Source organism: Hyperoodon ampullatus (assembly GCF_949752795.1).
Source record: "Hyperoodon ampullatus genome assembly, chromosome: 15".
Lineage (NCBI taxonomy): Eukaryota > Metazoa > Chordata > Mammalia > Artiodactyla > Ziphiidae > Hyperoodon > Hyperoodon ampullatus.
Window position 1 is genome coordinate 9184655 of NC_136928.1, and position 23247 is coordinate 9207901.

At 48.9% G+C, this 23247-nt stretch overlaps 2 protein-coding genes across 2 annotated transcripts in view; one reads left to right on the forward strand and one right to left on the reverse strand.

Moving 5' to 3' along the window:
• The window catches only part of DNAH6 (dynein axonemal heavy chain 6), a gene marked incomplete at both ends in the record, with an annotated part of 275574 nt that extends 271079 nt beyond the window's left edge, over positions 1-4495 (forward strand). The window contains 2 exons of the mRNA XM_079721202.1: positions 1157-1379; positions 4392-4495. Coding sequence (XP_079577328.1) covers positions 1157-1379; positions 4392-4495 — 327 coding nt within the window. The remainder of the gene's footprint in view (positions 1-1156; positions 1380-4391) is intronic.
• Positions 4496-6606: 2111 nt separating this feature from the next.
• TRABD2A (TraB domain containing 2A) overlaps positions 6607-23247 on the reverse strand; it is a gene marked incomplete at its 5' end in the record, with an annotated part of 53529 nt that continues 36888 nt past the window's right edge. Inside the window, 6 exon segments of the mRNA XM_079720490.1 lie at positions 6607-7050; positions 8990-9256; positions 12630-12640; positions 12644-12720; positions 17326-17500; positions 21273-21419. Coding sequence (XP_079576616.1) covers positions 6867-7050; positions 8990-9256; positions 12630-12640; positions 12644-12720; positions 17326-17500; positions 21273-21419 — 861 coding nt within the window. The 3' untranslated portion in view covers positions 6607-6866.

Here is a 23247-nt window from a genome sequence, read left to right on the forward strand (position 1 = left end):
AGGAGGGTTTCAGCCTCTACTCAGGCAAACCTGTACAAGCATATAGAGCAGCCCCCAAAACAGGAAGGCCTTTCTCTACCTTGCTGCACACAAGGGACAAACTACAGGACACTAGGTAGTAAAGTCCAACCAAAAAGCGCTTACCATCCTTTTATTCACTATAAAACACATCACTTATGACCACACAGCTTGGTCCTCTGCCTGCAGGTGTGAAGCTCCAGTTATCCAAAGGTCTAGGGCCCCAGAACTGGCCAAATTCACTCAATGTTTGAGGAAGGACACACAGAAGCCCCCAACTGGAAGAAATTGTATACCGGTGGTGACATCTAATCACAGGACATTGAGGGACAGGGTCTCTGTCTCTGTCTCTCTTTCTCCTGCAAAATTTCTTTTTTTAAAAAATTTATTTATTTTTGGCTGCATTGGGTCTAAGTTGTTGCGTGCGGGCTTTCTCTAGTTGTGGCGAGCAGGGGCTACTCTTCATTGCAGTGTGTGTGCTTCTCATTGTGGTGGCTTCTCTTGTTGCGGAGCATGGGCTCTAGGCACGCGGGCTTCAGTACTTGTGGCACACGGGCTCAGTAGTTGTGGCACGCAGGCTTAGTTGCTCCGAGGCATGTGGGATCTTCCTGGACCAGTGATCAAGCCCATGTCCCCTGCATTGGCAGGCAGATTCTTAACCACTGCCCCACAGGAAAGTCCCGCTTCCTGCAAAATTTCCCTTAAAAATCTTTCCATAGGCACTCTGTAAATATTATTGCCAATATATAACCTATCTTCTGGAACGGCACCCAGATCTTTGAAAGGCCTTGCTAAAAATAACAGATGATAATCACAGCCCTCTTGTCCATCTACTTCCCATGAGAAGGGGAAAATCCTAACGTCATGATATCAGAGACTGAAGCCCATCAGTGGGTTTCCCAGGGGTATCCCCTACCGGACAGCCTGTGGGAGTGTGAAAAGTATGAGATTCGGCGACAAACTGAAAAGCAAATTATTTCACCTTTTGGAGCCTTGGCACTGTCCTCTCCAAAATGTGAGTGATAAGAGAATCTCTGGATTGGGTCTTAGAATTGAGTGAAGACGTAGGACTAGGAGGGGGCCCACAAAACTGACCCCTCCTCCTCTTCTCACCTATGAACTTGTGCGTGTCTTTCAGTTGCCCTCTCCTGAGGATGGTGTTCTTGTCCATGGGATATTCATGGATGCTTCTCGATGGGACAATAAGGAGATGGTGATAGAAGACGCACTGCCCGGACAGATGAATCCAATGCTGCCTGTGGTGCATTTTGAACCTCAACAAAATTATGAGCCAAACCCAACACTCTACCACTCCCCACTTTATAAGACAGGGGCCCGGGCAGGAACACTCTCAACCACAGGTGAGGATGTTCTGAGATGTTCTAAGATCAGTATAATGACTGAATGCAAACTACAATCATCAAAGTCCAAATGCTAGGAGAAAGGAGAGAAAATGGAAGAGCAATAATATTTGAAAAACTGGCTGATAATTTCCCAGAACTGAAGAAACAGTTGAATCCTCAGATTGAAAGATCTCACAAAGTGGTAGGGGTAATTTTTTTAAATATACAATGAACAAATAAACAAATTTTAAAAGAAACCTAGATATATCAGAGTGATACCTAAGATCATCAGAAATAAAGAAAATTCATAAAGAGATAAAATGCATTAATATACTGGAACTAAAATTCCAGAAAATGAGAACCAGATTGACTTCAGACATGTCTCATTATCCACAGTGCATATAAAAATAGAGAAACTTCTTCAAAGGGCTGAGGAAAAACAACTTTGAACCAGAATTACAAGTGCAACCAAATTATCATCTAAATGAAAAGTTGTAATAAAGACCGTCTTGGACATACAAAGGCTCTAAATTAATCGCCACTGATCCTCTATTTAAAACACACACACACACACAGTTAAATCTTTAATAGTTTGACCATAAAAATGAATTTATAATAACTTGGAACTAAATTTCCAGATGACAGAAATATGGGAGGGGAGCCAGGAAGAAAGAACTAAAAAATCTTTCTCATTTGAATGGAGAATATAGATACTGATGATGTTTATTTTTCTAATAAAATATTCAGCTAAAGGGTGTTCTCTAAGGGTAACGTACAGAATAGAACTAAAATAGACATTCGTGTCACATGACCTCCCACTCCTATGACAAATCTAAAAAAGTGTTCAAAGGTATTTTTTAAATTAATAATGGTAGTTACAAGTTTTTGTAGGGACATGTACTTTTATTTGTCTTGGATAAGTATCTAGGAACAGAATGACTGAATCATGCAATAGGTATGTTTAACTTCTTAAGAAACTGCCAAAATGTTTTCCAAAGTGGCCATAGCACTTAACATCCCCACCAGCAGTGTATGAGGGTTCTAGATCCTCCACAGCCTCAGCACCACTTAGTACAATCAGTCCTTTTAATTTTAGATGATACATGACGGATAGATAGGTAGATGATGATGATAGATATAGATAGATAGATAGATAATAGAATATAGTGGCATCTCTTTGTGGTTTTAATTTGCATTTCCCTAATGACTAATGACAGTAACCATCTTTTCTAGTGCTTATTTATATCTTCTCAGATGAAGTGTCTGTTCCAATCTTTTGCCCTTTTTTTTTTTTTTTTTTTTTTTGTGGTACGCGGGTCTCTCACTGTTGTGGCCTCTCCCATTGCGGAGCACAGGCTCCGGACGCGCAGGCTCAGCAGCCATGGCTCACGGGCCCAGCCGCTCCGCGGCATGTGGGATCTTCCCGGACCAGGGCATGAACCCGTGTCCCCTGCATTGGCAGGCGGACTCTCAACCACTGCGCCACCAGGGAAGCCCTTACCCATTTTTTAATAGAGTCATTTGTCTTCTTATTATTGGCTAAAATTCCAACAGGAACTCTGTGGTTTTCAGGAAAAGGAACAAATAAAAGGTAGTAATTAAAATGACGTTGCACTGGCACAAGATTCTATAAACAGATCCAATGTACTGGAGAGAGAGCCCAGAAATGCCCTGTGCATATGTGGGAACTTGACATATAATACCAGCATCATTTAAAATTGATTAGGAAGATGGAAATTATTCCACAAATGATTCTGGGACAATTGGTTATACCAAACTTAGATCCTTATCTCCTACCACATACAAAAATTAAATCACAGATGGACTCTATAGAGTTCATCATCACTAAAATTTAAAAGTATTAACCTTAATGAAATAATGGCTCTAAGTGATAATTATCAGCTGCTGCTGACATTCCAACAAAGAAAGACAACCAGACACAAGGCGTTTCCTGATGGAAGTGCACACCACCTAGGAAGTATCCTTGCCCAAAAACCTCAACCCTGAATGTGATCACACCTCTAGATCTAACCACCCCTGCAGGAATAGAGGAACACGTGTAAAGTCACCACAGGGATGCTGTCAACAAGAGCCAGACTCTGGGAAACCTCACAGGAGACATAGCCTGGTTGCTTCAACAAATATATTACAAGGGGGTGGCAAAAGGAACCGAGGGGAACCTACCAATTGAAAGAGATTTAAACAACACATCACTGTTGCAAGATATGGACCTTTGAATTTCAATTCAAACTAATGGTTACTATACATATACATTCTGCACATTTACTAAAAAATGTCATTCGAGCACCTGCCAAGGCACCATGTAGGGAACGACGTACAAAGATAAGGAAAGGGGAGATGTAGTCATTCTCTGCTGGGGACACCACCACCTTCCCCGACTTCCACACAGATGGGGTTTGCTGTGAAGGCCAGAAACCGCAACTCCCATCCTGAGGGCAGAGTCCTCTTCTTCTCAACCTGGTCCTGGCCCCCCGCACCCAGGCACACAGTGAAGAAACGGTAAAAGTGCCCTCTTACTTCAGATGTCCCAGAGCTGAGGGACATACCTGTGACTCCACTTGGTCATCTCAGGACCCCAGTGCCTACCTACTGGGTGGAATAAAGGATGGATGGATGGATGGATGGATGGATGGATGGATGGATGGATGGATGGACAAGCAGATGGACAAACGGATGGATGCCCAACCTACCAACTGTATCCCCTGAATCCCATTAAAACTCAGGCCTCAATCCTAGTCCAATGCTCCCTGAAACAAACTGCAGAGAATTTGAAACATAGTTTATAAGGTTATACAAGGTCTAAGCTGGACAGGTCCTAAAGGATCATTTGTTCTAACATCTTCATTTTTAAAGCATAAAACTGAAATATGTAGAGGACTATTTGCACTTCTTCTTTAGAGGCAAAGTCAGGTCTGGAGCCCAGGTGTCTAAACTCCCAGTACAGTGATTTTTGTATTAAGGGGTTATTCTTTAAAGTAACAATGCTTTTTTCCCTGTATTCTTAACTAGGTCATTCAACGAACTTTGTGGTGACCATCTTCTTACCCTCCAAGCGGTCCAAAGATTACTGGATTGCCAAGGGATCGGCTTTGCTCTGCCAACTAAATGAGTGAAAAGGTGCCACCTCTGTGCTTAAAAAGAACCAGGTCAGAGATCTTTCCTGATGGGGGAGAAAAGTCTGCATAATTTATATGCGAGCAAAACAGGTTTACTTCTGATCTGGCTTAAAGGTTTCAAGTGTGGCTTTTCTTTCTTTTATAACCTAAAATAAAGTGTTTTGAGTTTCTCTTTCTGGTGGTAATTCAAGCTCTGATGTGAAAGCAGTGGGTTCAGCGCTCACCTCTTAAGCCTGCTCCCCCACCCCCATGCAAGAGGCAGCTTCCCATCAGTAAGGGGCGGGGGGGCTGGGACGGGGTTTCGGGGGGGCCCGAGTCAGACCTCAGCACTTCCTCATCCACATGGGCATCCTTCCTCTTCAGGCTAATGTGAAAGGCCCACTGTACACGTCAGTCTCGTGGCCCTAGGTTCTTCCATGTCTAGACCAGATTAAGGCTCAGGGCCCAACACATGAGATCTGGGCCCACGGTGCCATCCCCCATGCTGTGGGGCTGGATTACAATCCTTAGAAGAGCCTGCGGTCTTTCATGATAGTGCAGGTTGCTCCCGCTCAAGTGCAGAGGAATTTTCCGCTTTGGGGTAAAACTGTATGAAAACTGGCCAAGTCACCCTCCAGGTGCATTGGTGCCCCTGCCACCTCAAAAGCAGTGCTGAGACATAGCAGCCACTGTGGTTTGCAAACCACTTTGTATCAGCCCTGCCAACCGGGTCTGTTGCTTCCTTGGCCTGGATATGAGCCAAGAAATTGGGTACCACCCAGCTAGGATGTGGGCCTCTGGAGAAAGCCATGCCCCCTGCTTACAGCAAGAACAGGGTCAGCCACAGCAATCCTCCCCTCCCATTTTACCTTCCGGCCCCCCACCTTCATCCCCATACCTACCAAAGCTAAGAATAAACTCAACTCACTGAGAAGCAGGGAGCACCGCTTCTATTAGGAATCAGAGGGAAGAGGTGCCTCCTAAGTCATGGGAGTGGCTACAGCTGCAGAAGTCAGAGGGTTGACATTAGGCACCGCAGCAGCTGTAATCCAAGGTCAGAAAGCTGCAGGAAACTGTGCCAGCCTCATGCAGAGTGTGGCCACTGCACAAACTTGTGTCTGCTGGAGCCTGCACATAACTGCCTCTACTACCAAAGAAAAGGGTCTTCTGCCGCTTTCACCTTCCAAATCTCACTAAGTGTATCTCATTAGAAGACTCTCGATCATAGCAGCAAGGGAATCTCTGAAAGGTTAGCCCTCCTACCCCTGCAATACAGGGGGCACAGAATGGAGCAAAGGTGGCGAACATGGATCCTGAGTGCCATCACATCACTCAGTGGGGCTCAAAGATCTTCTTGGCCCCGGAAATGACCAAGAATGAACCCACAAGAAGGTCTCTGGAAAAAGGAAGGGAAGGCCACAGAGCTGTAAGCCCAGGCAATCAAGGTACCTGAAACCGGACACTTCTTATTGGCCCCATCCAAGTCCTGGGCAGACCCTCTGGGTTTTTGTGAGCTGCTGAGAGGCCCAGGAGAACCAAAAGGAAACTGCCACAGGCGGGAGACCCTGGTCTGTAACCATGGTGGGCGCAGGGGGAGGGGGAGGGGCGCGGGTATCAGCTGGGCGGGGCTGAAAGCTCCCATTTCAGACCCAACTAGGGAAATTCTAGTTTTCATCATTTTATATACAGATTCTTCGTAAGACTTCATCTGGAAAACCCAAAGACATATAAATAATCAGTAACACACAGGACAGGGACGGGGGGAGAGGTTGAAAGCCATGTTCTTGCACAACACCCCTGACAAAGCCTACCTATCCACCAGTCTTCAGCCTGTGGATGAGACACCCTCACACACTGTACATAATGAAAGCACTTGTCAGAGTGCAGGACCCACACTAGTCACCAGACCTTGAACAGAGAGGAGCAGAACAGAAGTTCCACAGCCTACTGACTCCGTTGCATCCAGCACCAGGAGAGGATGGGGAGGAGAACAGCAGCAAGGAGGAAAGGGCAGGGTCCACGGCTGCAGGCAGGCCCAGGGGCGGGGCCAGGAGTGCAGCAGGCAGAGTATTCAGAGCGTGTGAGCAAAAAGAGTTGTTTGCTTGGTACACACACTGTGGCCAAAAATCTACACAAAAAAAGTATTTAATAATTTTCTTACAATTAATTATTTTCATACAGCTCATCACGTTACAAAACTATACACCTCCCCCAAGCATTGCTGGATAACCCGAAGTCATTCCTTGGAAAAAGAAGAATCAACGCTGGCTTTTTAATTTGGAGTCTCTTCTCCTGGGTTGGGCCTATCAGGGCCAGAGCAGAGTGTGGAGTACAAAATAGCTGTCCTTCAAGTCCGAGGCGTCAGGTCTTGGCTTGGCTTCTCTGGTCATTACAGGAGGGTTGTCTCTGTTTGGAAAGCCAGCACCAGCACCCATAACATAGGTGTCCAGACAGACAGGCAGGCACTGCTGACCACCATCTGGCTGTGGGGAGACTGCCCAGGGCGAGGGAGCTGCAGCTCGGCGGATATGTGCCTGTCCAGAATGGGGACCTGGAGCTGTGGGATCCCAGAACTTGGAGGCAAGGAGAAAGACACAGCCTCAGGGCACAGCAAGAGCCACTGGATACTCCGAGGCCCCCAAAGGCCTGCACAGCTTCTTCTCACCTCTCTCCTCCAAAGACAGGAATGTATCTTAGTATGTTAACAGACTTCCTACGTCTTGGCCCTCGTGACTACTGCTACAACAAAACCAAATGATACAGGCACTAAGACTAGCACGCTGAACAACTCTCCCCCAGATGTTTGCTTATTGGTTCAAGGATTATTAAAGTAAGTTTGCTCAGACTTGCTAATTATCAGCCTCTGGGCAATGTCAAGCAGGGACCCTCCTCCCTGACCACACAGGGAGGCACCGCCAAGCCAGGAGGATTCCTCTCCAGGTCTATGGCTCTCTCCCCTACCCCAGCTTGGGTCTCATGTAAACACCATGCAGCCTTCCCAGGTCAAGACAGAACAAGCTCAGGCTCACCTGGTCCTTTCAGCTCAGCTCTGGTGTAAAGTGCCCAATCCCTGCATGGCCACCTTGAAAGGAAATGGCCCAGACTGAGAAAGTACTAAACAGGTCAGTGTATTCCTCCATCAGTGAAGGATGGTTGAGGAGCCTCCCTGTGTCAGGCACCATGGGGCACATGGACACCAACAGGATCTGGCCCTGCTCTCCAGGTCACCATCTGGCTGCCAGCTTCTGTCCATTTAAAAAGGCAAACCCCACAGCACACGGGATGCCTGCCTCAAACCTTTCAGTGGCACCCTACTTCTCTCAGGCATGAGATTCTCACAGTCATTCCATCCAATTTACCTTCTAGACCTACCTCACCCCTCTTCCCACTGACCTCCCAGGCTCCAACCAGAATTACTTCATCTTGGTTCCTTTAACATCATCACTCTCTCCACATCAGGCTTTTGCACTGTTCCCCTTGCTGGGAACTCCCTCCCCTCCCTGTTCAGTTGTTTACACATTCATTCAACATTTATTATTAAGCACCTATGCAGGTATCAGATGCCTGCATCTCCTGATCCAGACTCAGAAGCTCTGTTCATTGGGCTCCACTTTGTCAGGCTTCTACTCAGCAGCAACCAAAAGGTTGCTTCCTCCAGGAGGCCCTTCCTGACACCCGCCACCCTAAGTTAGGTAGTAATGTCCAACACACAAACACACACACGCACATCCCCGCAGCCCCCTACACTCCCCTTGTGAATAATCAACTCAAAATCCAGCTTCCTCCCCAGACTGTGAGCTCCATGAAGGCAGGGCCAATGTCGGTCTGGTTCACCCCCAAAGCCACAGCACCAACACAACAGCAGGCACACAGGAAGAACTCAAAAAGTTTGGTATAAATTGAACTGTAGCCTGGATCCCAGGCCTCTCTGGTGTAGTTCTTCCAGCAGAAACCAGGCTGGGTCCCCACCTCTGGCTCCTCTACCCACCTCTGATCCACCCACTGGGCATCTCTGCGAGTGCACATTCTGTGGTCCCCATGCTCCCTGCAAAACGTAGGGGCTGAACAAGCCCATTCCTACAGAGGTGCTTCCAGCTCCGGAAAGCTATGAGCTTCTCCCTGATCTGCGGTGGAGAAAGGGCTGGGAAATCAAGTTCTTCTCAACCTTTATTCCAGCCTCATGCTACCTTTAACCGACCCACCCATGCCCCCTGCCCCATCTGTTCTTTAACAAAGATAAATATGGGGTCCTGGCCCCGGCCTTGGCTTGAAGCAGTTACTTTTAATCTGGATTCACCTCCACCAGAGTGGACAGAAGACCGCTGTCCAGGCATGAGGAACGGGAAAGGCTGCACCGTGGTGGTGGGGACACTCACCCCCTACCACAGCCTTGAACTTCCGCCCCTGAAGCAGTGTGACCGCATTCCTGGAGGGCTGCCCACAGCACTTCCGGGGTGAGGACGGACCGGGCGATGGGCTCGCGGCTGGCCCAGCCCGGTCCAGCCACCTCACCTCTCCTCCAGTCGGACCCACAGGTCGCTGAACTGCCGTTGCCGCTGCCTCCGCTGCGGCCGCCTCTGCTTCTTGCGGAACTTTCGTCGTGCCTCGCCCGGCAGGTAGGAACTTCTGGGCAGAGACACATGGAGCGGCAACAGTAGGGGCCCGGCAGACCCAGCTTCCGGTACCTGAGCTTCCGGGGCGGGCGCTTCCGGAGCGAGCGCTTCCGGAGCCAAGCCGTCAGAGGAGACGGGCTGTGACAACGGGTTTCTGGTCTTTTCTCTGTAAACAGGGGAGGAAGGAAGAGGAATTGAAGGACGGTCCCCCAGCATGATGCCCTCCCCCGCCTTTAAGGCTCGGGACCTCACAAAAGGCAGATAATGTGAAAGTTCAAGCCGGCTGGGGAGGCAGGAGTCTCAAAGCCACCTCGAAAAGTGATCACTTTGACGCCTTTGTTTCTCCCTCACATACCCTCATTGTACTCTCTCCAAATCCCCTAGCTCTGGGGAAGAAATAAAAGGGTCTTTCTTAACCGCTTATAATTACTGCACTTGCCTAACAACGGGTCACCACTTTCTAGAAAGTGACTGAAGATTACGGCGTTTTCAGAGGAGTGAAAGATGTTTAAATGCTCTTAACTTAGAACCATTGAAGTGGCCCTTAGCCCTGTTCCTCCCTCCTGTATCCCTATAAGGGCTCTGCTCAGAAAGAGGCTCTTCAACAGCCCCAGCAGCCTGCCCAGATCCCTCAAGGATTATCACGTGGCTGCCGAGAAGGGAAAGAAGGAAGGAGGTGTCTCCACAGCCAGTGCCCTCGTTATGTCCTCCCCCACCCCTTGCCTACGGGCACCTCCCTGGCTCTGGGCCCAGAGTCCCTCGCCCCTTCTTCTCCCTGAACAGGAGCTCCTTTGGGGACCTCATGCTGTCTCATGACCTCACCCAGGAGCACCGCCACTGAAAACTCTCAGACGCTACCCTCACAGAACACAGTCAGGACAGCTGCTGCGCCGTCCACATCAAACTCCCCAGGATCGGGGGAGAGGGTGAACCCAGGCCTTTGCACTGGATCTCACGGACTCTGATAGAATCAAGGGTAGGGGCACTGAATAGATCCCTGGCAGAGGAAACTACATGAACAAAGAGGAAGGGGCTGGAAAGCTAAAACTGGGAGAAGAAAGGGCAGAAAGAAAAGGGCTGTGCAGACGAGGAGTCCGAACTGTATCCTGACTCTGATGAGCTGTGTCCCCTTCGGCTTCTTCATCAGTAAAGGAGAAGAAACCCCCACCCCACAGGCTGGTGTTGAGGGTTAACTGACAGTCGCTGTGAACCCAGTTACCACCTGACAATTGATCAATAAACGTGCCTTCCTCCCCAGGGAAGTGTGAGCAGCCCAGTAAATGACAGGACTGGTTCTCAGCCTTCGTTGTGTGTCAGAATCTCATGGAGAGATGTTTAAAATATTGACTCCTGACCTCTCTTCCCCCAGGGGCAGGTGTCAGGGTTAGAGGCAGATTTAAGGAGTCTGAGAACAACCAGCAACACACACACATACACACCCATACACACTCCCAAGCAGGGTCCTCTCTGGCAACCCCAAAGATAGTGTGATAAACCCCAGCCATGCCAGTCAGCCTGGGGCCAGGGGCTGAGAAGTGATCAGAGGGCCCAGCCCACCCTGCTTTCCAAGAGCACACAGTCCAGTGGGTGAGGAAAGATCCACAGACCCTCTCCCACAAACAAGCAGAGAATCCCTAAGGGCTGGGCTCTCCCCCAAGAGCTGAAGGAGAATGAGAGGGAGAGATGGATGGAGATCTGCAGCAGGACTTTCTCAGGGGAGGAGTGGAGGGAGACTGCAGACAGTGGAAAGGAAGAGCATTAGCAAAGGTGGAGAGGCAGTGGTGAGGACAATAGGTTTTCTGATAACAGAGGCAGATCCGTGCCGGGAAAAGTGGGGTCTGGGTGCCGAGGCATCAGCATAAAGAAACTGGACTTTGGAGGAGGACAACAAGAAACCCTGAAGGTTTCTGAGTCAGGGACACTTGCAAGATGAGTCCCACAGAAAGGTGGAGAAGGGACCAGAGGGTCATGACCTTAGGAACAGAGGGGGCAAATCTGAGAGAGATTTTAATGGAAGAAGCCAGAGGCCTGGTGAAGGTGGAAAATGAGAAGAAGTCTTAGGTGAGGGCCTTTGTAAACTAGAAAGTACTGTGTGAAGAACGGCTGTTACTGATAAACGGAGTGCAAGATATGGAGAGAGGCGGGGGATGAGATAAGCCCAGGATGTAGTCAAGTTTTCCAGAGAATCATGGCTCACTGGGATGGAAAGCGGGCTCCCAAGGAGGAACCTCTGGAGTGACGGGATAGAGGAGGACCTGGCCTGAGACAACATGAGGTGAATGTGGGTCTTTCGAGGAGAAAGAGGGCACCTGGAGAAGGGAGCCATCGGGCAGGCACCACAGCTGGAGCCCCTCTCCGTCCCCTCAACAGAGGGCAGGCATTTTCCTCCTGGAGTCCTCGCACCACAGCTGAGGGCTCTGCCAGGAGGGGGCGCTGGTGACCACGATCTGGAGGGAGTGGGAGAGAAATGGAAGGTGTGCTAAACTGTGTTCCCTCAAAATTCACATGCTGGAGCTCTAACCCCCAGTACCTCAGAATGTGGCTGTATTTGAAGACAAGACTTTTAGAGAGGTGATTAAGTTAAAATGAGGCCTTTAGGTTGGGCCCTAATCCAGTCTGACTGGTGTCCTTAGAAGAGGAAGTGTGGACACACAGAGACACCAGAGTTGTGCGCACACCAAGGAGAGGCCACGTGGGAACAGTGAAAAGGTGGCCACCTGCAAGCCCAAGAGAGAGGCCTCAGGAGAAACCAAACCTGCCGACACCTTGATCTTGGCGTCTAGCCTCCAGAACCATGAGAAAATAAATTTCTATTGGGTGTCAAGGCCACCCAGTCTGTGGTATTTTGTCAGGGCAGCCCAAGCAGACTGGTACAGAGTGGGTAGGAAGGGCCACCTCGTGCCCACTAGGACTGGACACGGGGCAGAGACTAGCAGGGGGGCCAGCGTGGGGCAGCAGCACTGCTGAGGGGGGGAGATCCTGGCCTCCTGAATTCTTTACAGAAGGGGCCACAGGGCAGGAGGCTGACTGCATAAAAATGAGACGTAAACAGACCTGGGGCTAGGAAACAGCTCAGAGAAAGAGAAGGGGCTTTGCTTCTGCCCCCAGGTGGGTCTGACAGGCACTCCCAGCATCTCCAGCCCCCCTGACCTTACATTATGACTGATTCCACCACCTGCCTCCGTAAAACTTCCCAAGGGCCCAAGTCAAAGGCACTGAGCGTTAAGCCAAATCACCCCTCCTGGGCCCCAGGACCAAAGAGCATCCTCCCCTTACCTTCCTTTCTGCCCCAAGCACTGGTGAGGAAAGGCCAGTGTGGTCTCTACTGCCCAAAGTGCCGGGCCAGTCAACGCAAGTCTGACACAGTCCCAGCCACGAGGGGACGCCAGCTGAGCTGGGGACCGAGTGGCCGCTTGGTGTCCGTGCTGGGGCCCTTGGAGCCGCTCAGGACACAGCCCACCCTGGCGCCCAAGCAGCTCTGTGCGGCTCTCAGCTCCCCTAACTGCTCCCTGACCGGGATAGAAGCACAGGAAGGTTACTTGTTGATGGATCATCCAGCGGGGGCATGTTCTACCTCATAGCCTTCGCCCCGCAGAACATCAAGCACTGTGTTGTTGCCCATGAAATGCCCTGCAGTAAGAAAAATGATCAGAAATGTGGCAGCTCTCGTGACCCCCAGACACACACCCCGGAACCAAGAAATAACCCTGCCAACCCCCTCCCTTCTGACCAGGTCAGTACAGTTCAGAAAGCTTCTGCAAGGGGGCCTCTCAACAGCTCTGCCAGGCAGGCGGGGCAGGATAAGCAGAGTTTCACAGATAAGGACTCAGGATCAGAACCATGCGGTGAGCTACCCCGAGTCACACAGCTAAGAGGACACCAAGTCCCAACCTTCCACCTCTGGATCCAGGGCTGACGGTCTTGACCATTCTCGTTTACGTAAACCAAGCACCTCTGGGACCCCAGGCCCCTTCTGTCCTATGTCTACTTAAAAATGCACAATAAAACCCTCCGTTTAGCAGAAGCCACCATAGCTGGAAACCTCAACCTGAATTTTATTTCACTTTTTTCTTTTTCAATAAAAAGCAGCAAAGATCAACCAGATAAGCTTACAGTGGCATCGTAAACTAAGTATTTTAAAAGGGTAGATCCTGGGATTCATCTTCTTTCATTTCAGGTTTTGATTCTCAGAACTGACATGATCTTCTGGGGTCACAATGCCCCTTTCTGTGACAGTTGGCACGTTAATGTCCTAAATGGCTGATTAAATTGCAGCACGCCATCCTCTGATCCAGCAGAACCTTAGATGTATCGTTATTATCTCCACTTGGAAAATGGAAAACAGGTAAAGTAGGCTCAGGACTTCACACACAAAGGCAGCAGCAGAGCAGAATCTAAACCCAGGCAGCTTGGCCCCAGGGTCTATGCAATGTTGACAACCGAATACTCAAGAGGCAGAGACCAGGAAAGCAAATTAAGGTCCATCCAAACTCTCCCCTGTCCTGACTCCACAGCACTAAGAAGCAGAGGGAACTTAGAGCAGCCTCTGGGAGCCTGGGGAGCCCGAGGGTGGTGTTCGGGGCAGAAGGTACTGGGCTGTACTGCATTCTTGGGTCCAACCGTAGGGTTTAGGACCCCAAGACTGATGCAGGGCAACTGACTCAGATGAAAGGGACACTGGCAAGGCCCAGACTAGCCCCGGTGCAGAAGCACAGCAAACTCATGTATAGAGTATGCCTGGACTCGGGGCCGGGGGAGGAGACTGAGCTTGCAGAGTGCTTCTGCGAGGCTTCCACTCTCCCAGCCGTTACCAAGCCCATGTGACAGGGAGTAATCACAATAATAAAGATAGTTAACATTTCCTGAGCATTACGAGGTGCAGGGCACTGTTCTCAGTGCTTTACACATCATTCAGCCTCCCCCCAACAACAACCCTATAAGGTAGGTGTATTATTACCCCCAATTTACAGATGAGGAAGGGGCACAGGTGGTGCCCAGGTGGTCTGGCTCCAGCGTCCTTGCTCTCAACCAATTAGGAATGAAAACAGGATTTGTCGAGCGAATGAACAGCCCCTATTAGCAATCTTTATCATTAAGGACCAAGCTATTCTGTGTGACTTCAATTTCCTTCTACTCCAAAGGTGAGCTCCAGTTCTCATCTTTAAATTTCATCTGCAGATCCCCGTGACAGACGTCACTGTTGCAGTTTAAACCTCTGGAGCTTTCAGTTTGGGGTAATCCTCACTTTACAATCAAAAGCATTTTAAATTTCTCACTGCCAAGGCTAAGAGTTTGGGAGCAATTTCTGAATTTCTGTGGCTCCCTCTGGTCAAGTGAGCCTTCAGAAGGCACCAGAAGAAATAGACTCATGAGGTGGAGAAAGCAGCCCCACGAAGATAACTGCACCCTGGTGGCTATCCAGGACACTCCTGATACCCAGAGTGCCCAGGGGCTGTGAGGTCTCTATCCAGAGCTGCAGCCGTATGAGGAGCCATGACTGAGAATCAGGCAAGCCCAGGTGTCCCAGTGTCACCTGTGCCATCTGTCCAGCACAGTCCCCATCTGGAGGGCTGGCCCTCCAAACTGCCCAGGTGCAACCCACCTGGCAGACCGACGTCCTCTCAAAGCCTCTCCTTGCCCCTCTGGGGCCTGACCCCTGTCGGGGTGCCTGCAGGGTGAGGGCTGACAGCTGAAAGCCATTCACTGACACAGGCCGGACATGGGCACAGCGCCACACAGCACAGTCCACAATCCAACTACGGAACACGGGACTCACGGAGGAGGAAACCACTCCCAGACCCACCCAGGGCTACCAAGGCCGACACTGCAATTTGTTTCATGATAGAATTTTTCAACAAACAAGATACAGGAACCTGACCCCTTATTTTTTTTTCTACAACAGCTTTATTGGAATATCATTCACATAACATAACATTCATTCTTTTCAAGTGTACGATTCAGTGATTTTGGGAACATTCACAAAGTGGTGCAACCCTCACCACTAATTTTAAAACATTTTCGGGAGCTGAGATTTTGATAGGGCTTGCGCTGATGTGTAGCTCAATTTGGGGAATACTGTCATCTTAACACCATTTATTATGTCTTCCAATCCACAAACATGAAATGTCTTTCTATTTACTTAGGTCTTCTTTAATTCCTTTCCATGATGTTTTTAGCTTTTATTTTGCATCTTGCTCGTCACTAAATTGAGTCCTTAGTGTTTTTTATGCTGTTGTAAATGGAACTGGTTTCTTTTGTTTTAACTTATTTTTTTTTTTTGAAGTATAGTTGATTCACAATGTTGTATTAGTTTCAGGTGTACAGCAAAGCGATTCAGTTTTATATATGTATATATAAGTGCGTATGTATGTGTAAATATATGTACGTATATATTCTTTTCTGATTCTTTTCCATTATAGGTTATTACAAGATATTGAATATAGTGGAACTGGTTTCTTAGCTGCATTTCCACATTATTCATTGCTGGGGTATAGAAACACAACTGGTTTTTGTATATTGACCTTGTATCCTGAACTCGGTTATTAGTTCTAATAGGTGTTTCTTGTGGATTACTTAGGATTTTCTATCCACAAGATGATGAAAAAACAGATGGTTTACTTCCTCCTTTCCAATGTGAATGCCTTTTATTTCTTTTCCTTGTCTAATTACCCTGGCTAGAACCTTCAGCACAATGTCGAAGAGAAGTGGTGAGAGCAGACATCCGGGTCTTGTTCTTCATCTTAGGGGGAAGCATTCATTTCAGCCTTTCTTCATTAAATATGATGTCAACTATGGGTTTTTCATAGCAACTTTTTTTTTTTTTTTTTTGTAAAACGCGGGCCTCTCACTCTTGTGGCCTCTCCCGTTGTGGAGCACAGGCTCCGGACGCACAGGCTCAGCGGCCATGGCCCACGGGCCCAGCCGCTCCACTGCATGTGGGATCTTCCCGGACCGGGCACGAACCCGTGTCCCCTGTATCGGCAGGTGGACTCTCAATCACTGCGCCACCAGGGAAGCCCCCATAGCAACTTTTTTAAGAGGTTGTTAAAGTCCCCTTCCATTCCTAGTCTGATGAGTGTTTTTATCATGAAAGAGTTCCATTTTGTCAAATGCTTTTCTGCATCCATTGAGATGATCGTGTGATTCTTGTCTTTTATTCCATTAATATGGGATATTACATTAATTGAGCTTCAGATGTTGTGGTAAACTAAATAATGGTTCCCCAAAATACATCCAGATCCCAATCTTTAGAACCTGTGAATGTTATCGTACATGGCAAAAAAGGCGGGGTAGGTGTTTTGCAGATGTAAGTAAGCTAAGGATCGTGAGATCAGGAGATTACACTGGACCACTCATTCTGCTATTCCGGAAGTGCTTCTCTCCAATCCCCGCATTTTACTGGTAAGAAAAGAAAAACTAAGCGGGGTGTCTTGTTCAAGTTTATGAAGCTAGTGGAAGAATTGAAAAGAAACCTAGACCAGCAAATACACACTTCTGCACACTACCCAGCCTCCAGCATTTCTGTCCTTAATTCTGGAGGCTGCAAAGGTATGTTAAAATCACTCAAGAAGATAAGAGAATTTATTTCAAAAATCCCACAAAAGGAAATCATTTTCCCAGTGTATTTCCATGTATACTACTCATGGTTAATGATAGCTGATGTATCAGCCCCCAGCCTTAGACTTAGGACACTCACAGTCAGGGAGGAGAGAGAAAACAGACAAATTTTAAGGGAAGTTAAAAAACAGAAAGGTGCCAGTAAGAAGCTGGGATTGGGCTTCCCTGGTGGCACAGTGGTTGAGAGTATGCCTGCCGATGCAGGGGACACGGGTTTGTGCCCCGGTTCGGGAAGATCCCACATGCCGCGGAGCGGCTGGGCCCGTGAGCCATGGCCGCTGAGCCTGCGCGGCCGGAGCCTGTGCTCCGCAACGGGAGAGGCCACAACAGTGAGATGCCCGCGTACTGCAAAAAAAAAAAAAAAGAAGTTGGGATTAAGTGCTGAGTTCAGAAGAGGGAGAAATGCCTTCCTGACTGCGGAGTGTATCAGGAGCCCCACGTGGAGGGAGAGCTAGTGTCACAGGCACCAAAGTTTCAACCACGACAGATACTCTGACATCATCAAAAAGTCAGAGAAGGTGTCCCTCCTCTCACCGCGTAGCAGGGCCCACCTCAACACCCCCTCCTCGGGAGAAGCAGCAGAGTCCTGGGTCTAATCAGAGGTAGCCTGCAACTCACCGGCCCCAAAGGCAAAGAAAAAGCCTTTGTCAGGGAACTCCTCCAAAAGGGCCTTCACCCGCTTCCCCGTTCTCTCGTTCCGCTTGTAGATAAGCTCCCGGCGGAAGTAGCTGTCGATCTCCTGAGCAGTGATGCGCTCCTCAGGTGGTAGCGTGGCGTTAATAAAATTGGGAACCTCCGCCAAAATAAAGAGAAAACAATTAAGGGCAACAGAGTTATGAACAAAGCTGCTTAATTTGAGCATCAAACCACCCAGCCCAGAGAGTCAAGACGCTGTCGAGAAAAAGGTAAAAAGTGACACACCATTCTGGGAGCCTCCTGCCGGCTACTTTTCCCAGACAGTAATATCATTCTCTGTAACCCAAGTGAAAAAATATTAAATGAAGTGCCCTGAAAGAACTCTTAGGCTATGTCAAACAGTATTTCTGTTCCATTTAAATGATTCTGTTTGGGGAATTTCCTGGCTGTCCAGTGGTAGGACTCCTGGCTTCCACTGCAGGGGGCACAGTTTCGATCCCTGGTTGGGGAACTAAGATCCCAAAAGCCACACGGGCAGCCAAAAAAAAAAAAAGATTCTGTTTGATGCCACGTGTTTCTATAAGGAAACCATTTCTGTGCATAGCACGTCACAGTTGTGTGTTTTTTTAATTGAAGTATAGTTGATTTACAACATTGTGTTCATTTAAGGTGTACAGCAAAGTGATTCAGTTATACATATAATTTTTTCCAATATAGGATATTACAAGATCTTGAATACAGTTCCTTGTGCTATACAGTAAATCACTGTTGTTTCTCTATATTATGTTTAGTAGTTTGTATCTGTTAATCCCAAAATCCTAATTGATCCCTCCCTTCCCTCTTTTCCCTTTGGTAAGTGTAAATTTTTTTCTATGTCTCTGAGTCTGTTTCTGTTTTGTAAATAAGTTCATTGGTATTATTTTTTTAGATTTCACATACAAATGACACCATATATTCATCCTTCTCTGTCTGGCTTACTTCACTTAGTATGATAATCTCTAGGTCCAGCCATGTTGCTGGAAATGGCATTATTTCATTCTTTTTTATGGCCAAGTAATATTCCATTGTATATATATATACACATATATATATATATATATATATATACCACATCTTCTTTATCCATTCATCTGTCAGTGGACACTTGGGATGCTTCCACAGCACATCCATAGTTTTAACTTGTTTGATTCACACATGATTTTTTCATAAAAATAATTTTACACAATGACATACTTTAGAATCAACCATTACGATTCAATTACCAAATACATCGAACTTCTACAGACATTCAACTGTTTTATAAATTCCTTATCTTTACATTTTCATTATTTCTCCAATTCCCATTTCTCACTCTCGCTCTCTCCACTGTTCTTTGCCCCACTGGTGAATATTTCACCTGATTCCAGCGCACATCTTAGCCAGTTTCAGTGTTTTGGCTAACAACAGGGTGCTAATACGCCAGAACTGTGACAATCAGGGGTGGTTTTTGCAACGCGGTAGCTGTAGGCGAGGCTGACGGTTGCATTGGTTCCCTCCCCAGCCCCAAACCTCGGCCTCGCCCCACCGCCCCCTCTCCTGCTCCCTGGAATTTAACAAGGCTAAAAATTACCCTAGTCAGGGTTTCCCTGGTGGCGCAGTGGTTGAGAGTCCGCCTGCCGATGCAGGGCACACGGGTTCGTGCCCCGGTCCGGGAAGATCCCACATGCCGCGGAGCGGTTGGGCCCGTGAGCCATGGCTGTGGAGCCTGCGCGTCCGGAGCCTGTGCTGCTCAACGGGAGAGGCCACAGCAGTGAGAGGCCCGCGTACCGCAAAAAAAAGGAAAAAAAAAAAATTACCCTAGTCAAATGCAGAGTAGGATTTGTACCCGCCTCCTTCTCCTAGTTCCAGTACCCGCCAAAAGACCTTTTGAAAATCCTCACACGCTGTTTCACATGCTGTCATGTAGAGATCAATTTCCATTTTCTGGATAACAGCTCTCCTTCTGTTATCTCCTTGAAATGATATTCTTTCTTTTTCAAGTCAAGAGCCTTCGTCTTCTCCTTTGTCATCTTTCTTTTTTAATCATGTCATTTATGGAAGATCCTTCCCTCCGTTTCCCAGAATCTCTTCCACACAGCAGTGCCTTTCCACCAGCAGCCTCTCCACGCAGGCAGCCCCAAATGTGCAAGGTGACCTCCCCCTGCCGTCCTGCTGCACCTTCTAAATGCCAGACATGCCCTACGACCTGCACCACTCGGCCCCGCGCCTGGCCCTCATTCCACAACGGCAGGCATGTTCCCCGTGCCCCACAGCACCCGCAGGGGCCCCGTGAACAGGACAGGCATGGAGGAGCCACAGGAGAGGAACGCATAAGACAGCTGTCCCCAAACAGCTGTCAGCCGTGCCATCTGCCCGTATAACCAACTCCCAAGCACCCCCCAACCCAAAGTTAAAAGATTCTTTTATCTGCCGCGTCCAATTTTAATTTCCCAACTGATCTTGACCCCTCTCCCCACTTCCCCCACCCAGGGTGTACGCAAGAATGATCACCACCATAAACTCTGCTATGCCTTCTTTAGTGTATTTCTTCTTTTCCGCTTCCTCTTGCTTGCTCTGCCTTGGTTTTACTTCCTCCCTTTCTAGACTTTCTGGAAAGTTCCTTTTATCTTTTGATATTTGCAGGGTGAGTCCCTCTCCCTGGGACATTCCTTTTTCACCTCTTATACTCCCTCCCACTTCCTATGACAGGGTCCCCGGATCGAACAGACCCGGACAGCATCACTCACACCCACCAGCTCCCTCCTCTCTCTTTTCCAGTGTCCTGAAGGTGGGCAAGACAACACACTCCCCCATGTCAGAAGCTCAGCTGGACTCGCCACTTCCACGCGATCTTAGTGGGGAAGGGAAGGAAGCCAGGGTTTGTCCCACGGGAAGCTTGTTGATCGAAGCATAACAAATATCCATCCTACCTCCCTCCTGTAGGGAGGCTGCCATCCTCTGAGCCCTGGCCGGCCACTTTCTTCCCCTAGGTGGCCCCCAGGTAAGGCCTGTCCTGTGTCTACACTGACTGCACCAGTTCAGCCACACTCACTGCAGTACTGCAGGATGGAATCCATGTCCGGAAATGCTGGCAGCCTCCCCAGCTTCTTATGTGCCCCCCCGTAAGACTGCCATGAACACTTCCCATTGCATCGTCCTCACATGTTTCTAGAAATCGCCAGAAGCTGCAGCCAAGGCTCTGCTCCATCATTTCTCAAAAGTTACCTAAGCCAGCAAGGAGGCTTTCAGGCTCAGACCCCTTATCCTCTCTGAAGGCTGGTTCGTGCTGCCTGCTGCCTAAGCCGTGGGGCCTGCCGCCAAGTCCCTTGAAGCTTCATCCTTTGACTCCATCTGGGAATTAACTCTCATCAATGCCCCTCTCAGTTCTTTTTTTGTTTCTTCTAATAAATTTTTTTTTTTTTTTATGGCTGCATTGGGTCTTCGTTGCTGCACGCGGGCTTTCTCTAGGTGCAGCAAGCAGGGGCTACTCTTCGTTGTGGTGCACGGGCTTCTCATTGCGGTGGCTTCTCTCGTTGTGGAACACGGGCTCTAGGCGCGAGGGCTTCAGTAGTGTGGCATGTGGCCTCAGTAGTTGTCGTGCACGGGCTTAATTGCTCCACAGCATGTGGGATCTTCCCGGACCAGGACTCGAACCTGTGTCCCCTCCATTGGCAGGAGGATTCTTAACCACTGAGCCACCAGGGAAGTCCCCCTCTCAGTTCTTAATTTTCCTAAAGAATGCTTTTGTTAGCTGCAGCATCCCACTCAACACCTACATCTGCCCAATTGTATTTTTAGAGCCCTTCATGACCTCGATCCTCTGTACACAGGATGTCCCAGTGTCGGCAGGTAATGTCCTTATTCTTGCACTTAAATGCACCCTGAGCTGAGCAGGGGATAAGGGCTCTCACCTGGGAGCTGTCATGGCTGAAGATGATGGAACTGAGGTCCCCGCAGTTATAGTGTTTGATGAGGTCCTCTGTTGTGTAGGGGATCTGAAGGCTGCCCGCTCGCAGGCTGTCCTGCTGCAGGAGGTTCTGGTTTAAAGCAAAGATGACCCGAGGGGAGAAAATATAGGTCTCTTTTAAGTCCACTCACACAGCAGTCACTAGCTGCCGTCTTATTTCTTTTGTCCATGGTTGGCAATAGCCTCACCTGTGTTCGTTACATAAGGACATGGACCCTGACGCTAAAAAAGGGAATGTAAGTCCCTGGACCGTGTCCAAAGAAAAGGAGGACAGTCCTGCCCAAGTCAGCCCCCGTCAGATGACACCTGGGGAAGTGCCTTAAGAGGGACACTGACAACCTGGAACCTCCCATGAGAGTGATCAAGAGGTGAGGGTCCCAAAGAGCTGGCTTGGAGGACCTGGAGAGGTGGGGCAGGGAGGGACACACAGACAGACACACGAACCAACAGGTTTCAATTACATCAAGGACTGGCCAGGACTGTACACAGTACACACAGGTCTTTTCCAACCATCAGGGTGGCATTTGCCAGCTAATGGATTCATTAGGTCCATGGGATGTTAATGGAAGTTATTGTGGGAGAAAGAGGGGACATGAAGGCTACACAAAATCAAACAGATTTTTATCTTTATGAAACTTTGCCAAGTCCTGACACACTAAAGTGTTCTCTGCTTCTCCCCGAGGAGGGGAGAACGTGCTGGGCTTCCCAAGCTGATTTCAGGCACACATCGCGAGAGAAGGGTTAACTGGAACATCTTTGGGGACAATCCAGACTCAAGGAATTTTACAAAGCAGTGAATTCCCCTTGGCACTGGAGAGCTAGGTCAGAGGGGGAAAGGCAGGGATTCTGGCACCAGGTGGGAATGGGGACCAGCCACCCGCTACAAGGCTCCTGACAGCACTGTGGCATTTTCCCTCTCGTTCGTGCAAGTATGGACACAGACGTATCACCTTTGACAGCTGCCCCAGTAGTCAGTGTATAGGATACTGCCTTTGCTGGAATGTTCCCCCCTCCCTCTGGCTGAAATGCAGACAGGCGAGACCTGTCTGATCATGAGGTCTTCAGCAGGAAATTTTCAATTCTCTAGAGATAACACATTGCAGGTCTCAAGTCATCCAATGACACTCTGCAGCCCCAATCCCCTTGTTTCTCCTCATTCTGAGTGGCAAAGAGCACGGGAGTCTTGTCACCTTGCTTCCCACAGGCCACCGCATGTGAGCCTGCCTGCCACACACCCTCCTGCCACACCCCTTCCTCCCTGGGTTACTCTGTGCCTGTCAAGTCACCTTAACCAAATGGGGAGGGGGGCAGCTCCCTCTTTGTAAAGTCCCCTCCTCTCCTCTCTTCTCTCCACATCCCCCCCTCCCTGTCAGAGACACCTCCTCCAGCCTCTCCTGGAGGTCAGCTCCCCAAGGATCTGTAGACCAGCCTCTTCTATCTTGGGACAGGACCCTCTGGGCCATGCTGTGTTCCCACCCTCCCCACCCCTCTGCTGGTGATGTGAGTTGACAGAAGCAAACATATCCATGGGCATGTCCGCAAATTTCAGTCTAAGTGAGGAAACTCAAGATGAGCCCCTGGGTTCTAAAGCCATACATTGAGGACCTATCCACACCACTGGGTGCTGCTAAATGGCTTTCAATCAGCTGGAGGAAGGAACCTTTGGAGGGGAGGGGAGGGGACGTTATGGAAACACCTCTCAGGTTTGCCATGCCCCAGGCTAAGGCTTCACACGTTCTGTCTCAGTATAACTCATCCAAACTAAGACCCCAGGGTCTGATCGGCTCACAAACACCTGCTGATGGCTTTTAGTGCTCTAATGGCATTCAGGATGAGCCCAGGTTACCTGTTGCTAAGAGACCTTCCTCTAAGAGTTTCCATTGATTCTGGAATGTTTTTATTAAAGTGTTCTTGGTATT